The sequence below is a fragment of the Crinia signifera genome, chromosome 7, assembly GCF_055691185.1.
Source record: "Crinia signifera chromosome 7, ASM5569118v1, whole genome shotgun sequence".
Lineage (NCBI taxonomy): Eukaryota > Metazoa > Chordata > Amphibia > Anura > Myobatrachidae > Crinia > Crinia signifera.
In genome coordinates this window covers 1748918-1759575 of record NC_139223.1, presented here as the reverse complement: position 1 = coordinate 1759575, position 10658 = coordinate 1748918, and the positions used below count along the sequence as shown (strand labels likewise).

General features: G+C 54.7%; 1 protein-coding gene across 1 annotated transcript in view; it reads right to left on the bottom strand.

The window, feature by feature from the left end:
- Nucleotides 1-564: 564 nt before the first annotated feature.
- Nucleotides 565-10658, bottom strand: part of PHKG2 (phosphorylase kinase catalytic subunit gamma 2) — an 18618-nt gene continuing 8524 nt past the window's right edge. The window contains 3 exon segments of the mRNA XM_083153702.1: nt 565-941; nt 1024-1149; nt 7276-7597. Of these exon segments, the coding sequence (XP_083009828.1) occupies nt 681-941; nt 1024-1149; nt 7276-7597 (709 nt within the window). The 3' untranslated portion in view covers nt 565-680.

The following is a 10658-nucleotide window of genomic DNA, read 5'->3' as shown; positions in this document are numbered from 1 at the left end:
CCTCTGCATGACGGGGCAGGCCTCCACCAGGACAATTCCGAGGTGGGAGGCAGTCTGCTAGAGTTTTCGGGATCTGGCTAGAATCCACAACAGATGCATGGGTTCGGGATGTTGTCTCCCGAGGCTACTCACAAACGTTTCGGCGTCGCCCTCCTAACACATTCTTTTCCACGAGTCCTCCTAAGGACTTAGAAAAGTTCAGGACTCCTACAGTCAGGCATCATAGCCCCTGTCCAGGTCATACCATCCCATTCTCAACTTGAAACGGTTCAACAAGTTTATTCAAGTCCCAGAGTTCAAGATGGACATGCAGGCAGCTCGGCCATAATCCCCGGTAACATGCAGCCAGCTCCGACATTATCCCAGCCGAAATAGCCATACCCCCCAGCACCTGTTAACACGCTGGCAGCTCCGACATAACCCCAGCACCAGGTAAAATGCAGCCATAACCCCGGCACTCGGTAAAACGCAGCCAGCTCCGCCATACCCCCTGGCACCCAGTAACACGCAGCCAGCTATGCCATACCCCTGGCCCCCGGCAGTAACACAGGCAGATCCATCATACACAAAACAAAAACACTTTTATTTACAATTAGGGGATGAATCCTGGAACCTAAAACAATATGAACCAATAGTCTAGCACCAGCCCGTGGTCCCTGATAAATGTTCTCCGCAGTTGGTTACAAGTCTCCATCCCGCTCCTCATCTTCCCCCATAGTCAGTAGAAGAGCTTTTGGCTGGTTCTGGAAGAGCGCTGCACGGTTCTGCCTTTCTCCCTTCTTCACCCAGTGCCCATAAATGCGGAAAGCACAGGCATCAATAAGCCGCCGAACGCCCTTCACGCCATACGGGTCCCGTGTGAGAAGTTCACTTGTAACTGGCCTAGCTCGTCGCCATCGGACCAGAATCCGGACACAAGCCAAGGATGCCCATGCTGCCACCTGTGGAGACAGAATCCCATTATCTTCCTTTCTTTATAGAAATCTGGTGCCACAGGGTATAATGTCCGATGACCAGACTGACCCGGAAGCGGTGATACGGAGTCACCATACATCCTTGCGCCCGCAGGTGGCTCTGGAAGAACCGATGCTGGAGGGCCTGGTCTGCTGTGAGACGCTTCTCTGGAGACACCTCAAGGAGACGAGAGATCTAAAGGGAATGGAAGGTAGAGCACAGCATTGGGGATGTCAATATATCTGCATAGTAGCACTTTCCCTGTGGCTCTGTACTGTGTATCTGCACAATAGCACTTGCCCTGTGGCTCTGTACTGTATATAGCCCCTGTACTCTGTACCTGCAGAGAAGCACTTCCCCTGTTGCGCTATACTGTATATAGCCCCTATGTGTATCTGCAGAGTAGCACTTCCCCTGTGGTGTTGTACTGTGTATCTGCAGAGTAGCACTTCCCCTGTGGCGCTGTACTGTATATAGCCCCTGCATCTGCAGAGTTGCCCTTCCCCTGTGGTGCTGTACTGTATATAGCCCCGGTACTGTGTATCTGCAGAGTAGCACTTCCCCTGTGGCGCTGTACTGTATCTGCACAGTAGCACTTGCCCTGTCGTGCTGTACTGTATATAGCCCCTGTACTCTGTACCTGCAGAGTAGTACTTCCCCCATGTGGTGCTGTACTGTATATAGCCCCTGTACTGTGTATCTGCAGAGTAGTACTTCCCCTGTGGCGCTGTACTGTAAATAGCCCCTGTACTCTGTACCTGCAGCGTAGTACTTCCCCTGTACCTGCAGAGTAGTACTTCCCCTGTTGCACTGTACTGTATATAGCCTCTGTACCTGCAGAGAAGCACTTCCCCTGTGGCGCTATATTGTATATAGCCCCGGTACTGTGTATCTGCAGAGTAGCACTTCCCCTGTGGCGCTGTACTGTATCTGCACAGTAGCACTTGCCCTGTCGTGCTGTACTGTATATAGCCCCTGTACTGTGCATCTGCAGAGTAGTACTTCCCCTGTGGTGCTGTACTGTATATAGCCCCTGCATCTGCAGAGTAGCACTTCTCCCTGTGGTGCTGTACTGTATATAGCCCCGGTACTGTGTATCTGCAGAGTAGCACTTCCCCTGTGGCGCTGTACTGTATCTGCACAGTAGCACTTGCCCTGTCGTGCTGTACTGTATATAGCCCCTGTACTCTGTACCTGCAGAGTAGTACTTCCCCCATGTGGTGCTGTACTGTATATAGCCCCTGTACTGTGTATCTGCAGAGTAGTACTTCCCCTGTGGCGCTGTACTGTAAATAGCCCCTGTACTCTGTACCTGCAGCGTAGTACTTCCCCTGTACCTGCAGAGTAGTACTTCCCCTGTTGCACTGTACTGTATATAGCCTCTGTACCTGCAGAGAAGCACTTCCCCTGTGGCGCTATATTGTATATAGCCCCGGTACTGTGTATCTGCAGAGTAGCACTTCCCCTGTGGCGCTGTACTGTATCTGCACAGTAGCACTTGCCCTGTCGTGCTGTACTGTATATAGCCCCTGTACTGTGCATCTGCAGAGTAGTACTTCCCCTGTGGTGCTGTACTGTATATAGCCCCTGTACTGTGTATCTGCAGAGTAGTACTTCCCCTGTGGCGCTGTACTGTATATAGCCCCTGCATCTGCAGAGTAGCACTTCCCCCTGTGGTGCTGTACTGTATATAGCCCCTGTACTGTGCATCTGCAGAGTAGCACTTACCCCTGTGGTGCTGTACTGTATATAGCCCCTGTACTGTGTATCTGCAGAGTAGCACTTGCCCAGTGGTGCTGTACTGTATATAGCCCCTGTACTCTGTACCACCTGCAGAGTAGCACTTGCCCTGTGGTGCTGTACTGTATATAGCCCCTGTACTGAGCACCTGCATAGTAGAACTTCCCCTGGGCGCTGTACTGCATATAGCCCCTGTACTGTGCATCTGCAGAGTAGCACTTCCCCTGTGGTGCTGTACTGTATATAGCCCCTGTACTGTGTATCTGCAGAGTAGTACTTGCCCAGTGGTGCTGTACTGTATATAGCCCAGGGTGCCGGACGGGGTCCCGACAGTCATTAACCCGACGTCATGATCCCGATTGTTAAAACACCGACGACCGGGTTCCCGACGGCCGGCGGCTATTTTCCCTCTTGGGGGTCCACGACCCCCATAGAGGGAGAATACAATAGGTGGCGAGCGTAGCTCGCCACCGAGCCCGCAGCGTGGCGAGCCCGCAAGGGGCTTTGTTGCGCTGGCCACGCTGTCTGAGGCCAGGCAGTCAGGATCCTGACGGGATAATGACTGTCGGGATACCGACTGTCGGTGCGTCATACCACACCCTATAGCCCCTGTACTCTGTACCTGCAGAGTAGCACTTGCCCAGTGGTGCTGTACTGTATATAGCCCCTGTACTCTGTACCTGCAGAGTAGCACTTGCAATGTGGTGCTGTACTGTATATAGCCCCTGTACTCTGTACCTGCAGAGTAGCACTTGCAATGTGGTGCTGTACTGTATATAGCCCCTGTACTGAGCACCTGCATAGTAGAACTCCTGTACTGAGCACCTGCATAGTAGAACTTCCCCTGGGCGCTGTACTGTATATAGCCCCTGTACTGAGCACCTGCATAGTAGAACTTCCCCTGGGCGCTGTACTGCATATAGCCCCTGTACTGTGCATCTGCAGAGTAGCACTTGCCCTGTGGTGCTGTACTGTATATAGCCCCTGTACTCTGTACCTGCAGAGTAGCACTTGCCCTGTGGTGCTGTACTGTATATAGCCCCTGTACTGAGCACCTGCATAGTAAAACTTCCCCTGGGTGCTGTACTGCATATAGCCCCTTTACTGTGCATCTGCATAGTACTTCTTTCCCTGTGGTGCTGTACTGTATATAGCCCCTGTACCTGCAGAGCAACACTTCCCCTGTGGCGCTATAATGTATATAGCCCCTGTACTGTGTATCTGCAGAGTGGCACTGTACTGTATCTGCACAGTAGCACTTGCCCTGTCGTGCTGTACTGTATATAGCCCCTGTACTGTGTATCTGCAGAGTAGCACTTCCCCTGTGGCGCTGTATTGTATGTAGCCCCTGTACTGTGCATTTGCAGAGTAGTACTTCCCCATGTGGTGCTGTACTGTATACAGCCCCTGTACTGAGCACCTGCATAATAGAACTTCCCCTGTGGCGCTGTACTGTATACAGACCCTGTACTGAGCACCTGCATAGTAGCACTTCCCCTGGGCGCTGTACTGTATGTATTAGAGGAATATACCCGTTGCTCCCCTGCCAGCTATAAGCACCACATCCTCACCAGGTCTTTCCCTGTGGCGCTGAACTGTATGTATTAGAGGAATGTACCCGTTGCTCCCCTGCCAGCTATAAGCACCACATCCTCACCAGGTCTTTCCCTGTGGCGCTGTACTGTATGTATTAGAGGAATGTACCCGTTGCTCCCCTGCCAGCTATAAGCACCACATCCTCACCAGGTCTTTCCCTGTGGCGCTGTACTGTATGTATTAGAGGAATGTACCCGTTGCTCCCCTGCCAGCTATAAGCACCACATCCTCACCAGGTCTTTCCCTGTGGCGCTGTACTGTATGTATTAGAGGAATGTACCCGTTGCTCCCCTGCCAGCTATAAGCACCACATCCTCACCAGGTCTTTCCCTGTGGCGCTGTACTGTATGTATTAGAGGAATGTACCCGTTGCTCCCCTGCCAGCTATAAGCACCACATCCTCACCAGGTCTTTCCCTGTGGCGCTGTACTGTATGTATTAGAGGAATGTACCCGTTGCTCCCCTGCCAGCTATAAACACCACATCCTCACCAGGTCTTTCCCTGTGGCGCTGTACTGTATGTATTAGAGGAATGTACCCGTTGCTCCCCTGCCAGCTATAAGCACCACATCCTCACCAGGTCTTTCCCTGTGGCGCTGTACTGTATGTATTAGAGGAATGTACCCGTTGCTCCCCTGCCAGCTATAAGCACCACATCCTCACCAGGTCTTTCCCTGTGGCGCTGTACTGTATGTATTAGAGGAATGTACCCGTTGCTCCCCTGCCAGCTATAAGCACCACATCCTCACCAGGTCTTTCCCTGTGGCGCTGTACTGTATGTATTAGAGGAATGTACCCGTTGCTCCCCTGCCAGCTATAAGCACCACATCCTCACCAGGTCTTTCCCTGTGGCGCTGTACTGTATGTATTAGAGGAATGTACCCGTTGCTCCCCTGCCAGCTATAAGCACCACATCCTCACCAGGTCTTTCCCTGTGGCGCTGTACTGTATGTATTAGAGGAATGTACCCGTTGCTCCCCTGCCAGCTATAAGCACCACATCCTCACCAGGTCTTTCCCTGTGGCGCTGTACTGTATGTATTAGAGGAATATACCCGTTGCTCCCCTGCCAGCTATAAGCACCACATCCTCACCAGGTCTTTCCCTGTGGCGCTGTACTGTATGTATTAGAGGAATGTACCCGTTGCTCCCCTGCCAGCTATAAGCACCACATCCTCACCAGGTCTTTCCCTGTGGCGCTGTACTGTATGTATTAGAGGAATGTACCCGTTGCTCCCCTGCCAGCTATAAGCACCACATCCTCACCAGGTCTTTCCCTGTGGCGCTGTACTGTATGTATTAGAGGAATGTACCCGTTGCTCCCCTGCCAGCTATAAGCACCACATCCTCACCAGGTCTTTCCCTGTGGCGCTGTACTGTATGTATTAGAGGAATGTACCCGTTGCTCCCCTGCCAGCTATAAGCACCACATCCTCACCAGGTCTTTCCCTGTGGCGCTGTACTGTATGTATTAGAGGAATGTACCCGTTGCTCCCCTGCCAGCTATAAGCACCACATCCTCACCAGGTCTTTCCCTGTGGCGCTGTACTGTATGTATTAGAGGAATGTACCCGTTGCTCCCCTGCCAGCTATAAGCACCACATCCTCACCAGGTCTTTCCCTGTGGCGCTGTACTGTATGTATTAGAGGAATGTACCCGTTGCTCCCCTGCCAGCTATAAGCACCACATCCTCACCAGGTCTTTCCCTGTGGCGCTGTACTGTATGTATTAGAGGAATGTACCCGTTGCTCCCCTGCCAGCTATAAGCACCACATCCTCACCAGGTCTTTCCCTGTGGCGCTGTACTGTATGTATTAGAGGAATGTACCCGTTGCTCCCCTGCCAGCTATAAGCACCACATCCTCACCAGGTCTTTCCCTGTGGCGCTGTACTGTATGTATTAGAGGAATGTACCCGTTGCTCCCCTGCCAGCTATAAGCACCACATCCTCACCAGGTCTTTCCCTGTGGCGCTGTACTGTATGTATTAGAGGAATGTACCCGTTGCTCCCCTGCCAGCTATAAGCACCACATCCTCACCAGGTCTTTCCCTGTGGCGCTGTACTGTATGTATTAGAGGAATATACCCGTTGCTCCCCTGCCAGCTATAAGCACCACATCCTCACCAGGTCTTTCCCTGTGGCGCTGTACTGTATGTATTAGAGGAATGTACCCGTTGCTCCCCTGCCAGCTATAAGCACCACATCCTCACCAGGTCTTTCCCTGTGGCGCTGTACTGTATGTATTAGAGGAATGTACCCGTTGCTCCCCTGCCCGCTATAAGCACCACATCCTCACCAGGTCTTTCCCTGTGGCGCTGTACTGTATGTATTAGAGGAATGTACCCGTTGCTCCCCTGCCAGCTATAAGCACCACATCCTCACCAGGTCTTTCCCTGTGGCGCTGTACTGTATGTATTAGAGGAATGTACCCGTTGCTCCCCTGCCAGCTATAAGCACCACATCCTCACCAGGTCTTTCCCTGTGGCGCTGTACTGTATGTATTAGAGGAATGTACCCGTTGCTCCCCTGCCAGCTATAAGCACCACATCCTCACCAGGTCTTTCCCTGTGGCGCTGTACTGTATGTATTAGAGGAATATACCCGTTGCTCCCCTGCCAGCTATAAGCACCACATCCTCACCAGGTCTTTCCCTGTGGCGCTGTACTGTATGTATTAGAGGAATGTACCCGTTGCTCCCCTGCCAGCTATAAGCACCACATCCTCACCAGGTCTTTCCCTGTGGCGCTGTACTGTATGTATTAGAGGAATGTACCCGTTGCTCCCCTGCCAGCTATAAGCACCACATCCTCACCAGGTCTTTCCCTGTGGCGCTGTACTGTATGTATTAGAGGAATATACCCGTTGCTCCCCTGCCAGCTATAAGCACCACATCCTCACCAGGTCTTTCCCTGTGGCGCTGTACTGTATGTATTAGAGGAATGTACCCGTTGCTCCCCTGCCAGCTATAAGCACCACATCCTCACCAGGTCTTTCACTGTTGCAGATCTATCATCCCACTCCGGGGAACTGAACTGGAAGCGGCCGTCCATGATCATACGAAGCATCAACATTTGTCTTCGGTGCCAGAAAGGAGGCGATCCGGCCAGTAGCGTAAACATGATCACCCCACACGCCCAGCTGCAACACATTACATGTATGACAGTGCAGTCGTTCCCCATGTCCAGCCCCTCCCCCATCATAGTGAACACACCACCAGTGTAATACACAGACCCACGTGACCATGAGCTCAGCCTTCCCCACCCCACCAGTGTAGTACACACACATCCACATGGCCGTGCGCCCAGCCTCCCCCCCACCAGTGTAATACACACACATCCACATGACCATGCGCCCAGCCTCCCCCCACCCCACCAGTGTAATACACACACATCCACATGGCCGTGCGCCCAGCCTCCCCCCCACCAGTGTAGTACACACACATCCACATGACCGTGCGCCCAGCCTCCCCCCTACAGTGTAGTACACACACATCCACATGACCATGCGCCCAGCCTCCCCCCCCCCCCACCCCACCAGTGTAATACACAGACATCCACATGACCATGAGCTCAGCCTTCCCCACCCCACCAGTGTAGTACACACACATCCACATGGCCGTGCGCCCAGCCTCCCCCCCACCCCACCAGTGTAATACACACACATCCACATGGCCGTGCGCCCAGCCTCCCCCCACCCCACCAGTGTAATACACAGACATCCACATGACCGTGCGCCCAGCCTCCCCCCACCCCACCAGTGTAATACACAGACATCCACATGACCATGCGCCCAGCCTCCCCCACCCCACCAGTGTAATACACACACATCCACCATGACCGTGCGCCCAGCCTCCCCCCCACCCCACCAGTGTAATACACACACATCCACATGACCGTGCACCCAGCCTCCCCCCACAGTGTAATACACACACATCCACATGACCATGCGCCCAGCCTCCCCCCACCCCACCAGTGTAATACACACACATCCACATGACCATGCGCCCAGCCTCCCCCCCACCCCACCAGTGTAATACACACACATCCACATGACCATGCGCCCAGCCTCCCCACCAGTGTAGTACACACACATCCACATGACCATGCGCCCAGCCTCCCCCCACCCCACCAGTGTAATACACAGACATCCACATTGACCCATGCGCCCAGCCTCCCCCCACCCCACCAGTGTAATACACAGACATCCACATGATCATGCGCCCAGCCTCCCCCCCAACCCCACCAGTGTAATACACAGACATCCACATGACCATGCGCCCAGCCTCCCCACCCCACCAGTGTAATACACACACATCCACATGGCCGTGCGCCCAGCCTCCCCCCACCCCACCAGTGTAATACACAGACATCCACATGACCGTGCGCCCAGCCTCCCCCCACCCCACCAGTGTAATACACAGACATCCACATGACCATGCGCCCAGCCTCCCCCCACCCCACCAGTGTAATACACAGACATCCACATGACCATGCGCCCAGCCTCCCCCCACCCCACCAGTGTAATACACAGACATCCACATGACCATGCGCCCAGCCTCCCCCCCCACCCCACCAGTGTAGTACACACACATCCACATGACCGTGTGCCCAACCTCCCCCACCCCACCAGTGTAGTACACAGACATCCACATGACCATGCGCCCCAACCTCCCCCACCCCACCAGTGTAATACACACACATCCACATGACCATGCGCCCAGCCTCCCCACCAGTGTAGTACACACACATCCACATGACCATGCGCCCAGCCTCCCCCCACCCCACCAGTGTAATACACAGACATCCACATGACCATGCGCCCAGCCTCCCCACCAGTGTAGTACACACACATCCACATGGCCGTGCGCCCAGCCTCCCCCCACCCCACCAGTGTAATACACAGACATCCACATGACCATGCGCCCAGCCCTCCCCCCCACCCCACCAGTGTAATACACAGACATCCACATGACCATGCGCCCAGCCTCACCCCACCAGTGTAGTACACAGACATCCACATGACCATGCGCCCAGCCCCCCCCCCACCAGTGTAATACACAGACATCCACATGACCATGCGCCCAGCCTCCCCCCACCAGTGTAGTACACAGACATCCACATGACCATGCGCCCAACCTCCCCCCACCCCACCAGTGTAATACACACACATCCACATGACCATGCGCCCAGCCTCCCCACCAGTGTAGTACACACACACACATCCACATGACCATGCGCCCAGCCTCCCCCCACCCCACCAGTGTAATACACAGACATCCACATGACCATGCGCCCAGCCTCCCCACCAGTGTAGTACACACACATCCACATGGCCGTGCGTCCAGCCTCCCCCCACCCCACCAGTGTAATACACAGACATCCACATGACCATGCGCCCAGCCTCCCCCCCCACCCCACCAGTGTAATACACAGACATCCACATGACCATGCGCCCAGCCTCCCCCCCCACCCCACCAGTGTAATACACAGACATCCACATGACCAGGCGCCCAGCCTCCCCCACCTGTGTAATACACAGACATCCACATGACCATGCGCCCAGCCTCCCCCCCACCCCCACCAGTGTAATACACAGACATCCACATGACCATGCGCCCAGCCTCCCCCCCACCCCACCAGTGTAATACACACACATCCACATGGCCGTGCGCCCAGCCTCCCCCCCCCACCCCACCAGTGTAATACACACACATCCACATGGCCGTGCGCCCAGCCTCCCCCCACCAGTGTAATACACAGACATCCACATGACCATGCGCCCAGCCTCCCCCCCACCCCACCAGTGTAATACACAGACATCCACATGACCATGCGCCCAGCCTCCCCACCCCACCAGTGTAATACACACACATCCACATGGCCGTGCGCCCAGCCTCCCCCCACCCCACCAGTGTAATACACAGACATCCACATGACCATGCGCCCAGCCTCCCCCCACCCCACCAGTGTAATACACAGACATCCACATGACCATGCGCCCAGCCTCCCCCCACCCCACCAGTGTAATACACAGACATCCACATGACCATGCGCCCAGCCTCCCCCCCCACCCCACCAGTGTAGTACACAGACATCCACATGACCGTGTGCCCAACCTCCCCCACCCCACCAGTGTAGTACACAGACATCCACATGACCATGCGCCCAACCTCCCCCACCCCACCAGTGTAATACACACACATCCACATGACCATGCGCCCAGCCTCCCCCCACCCCACCAGTGTAATACACAGACATCCACATGGCCGTGCGCCCAGCCTCCCCCACCCCACCAGTGTAGTACACAGACATCCACATGACCATGCGCCCAACCTCCCCCACCCCACCAGTGTAATACACACACATCA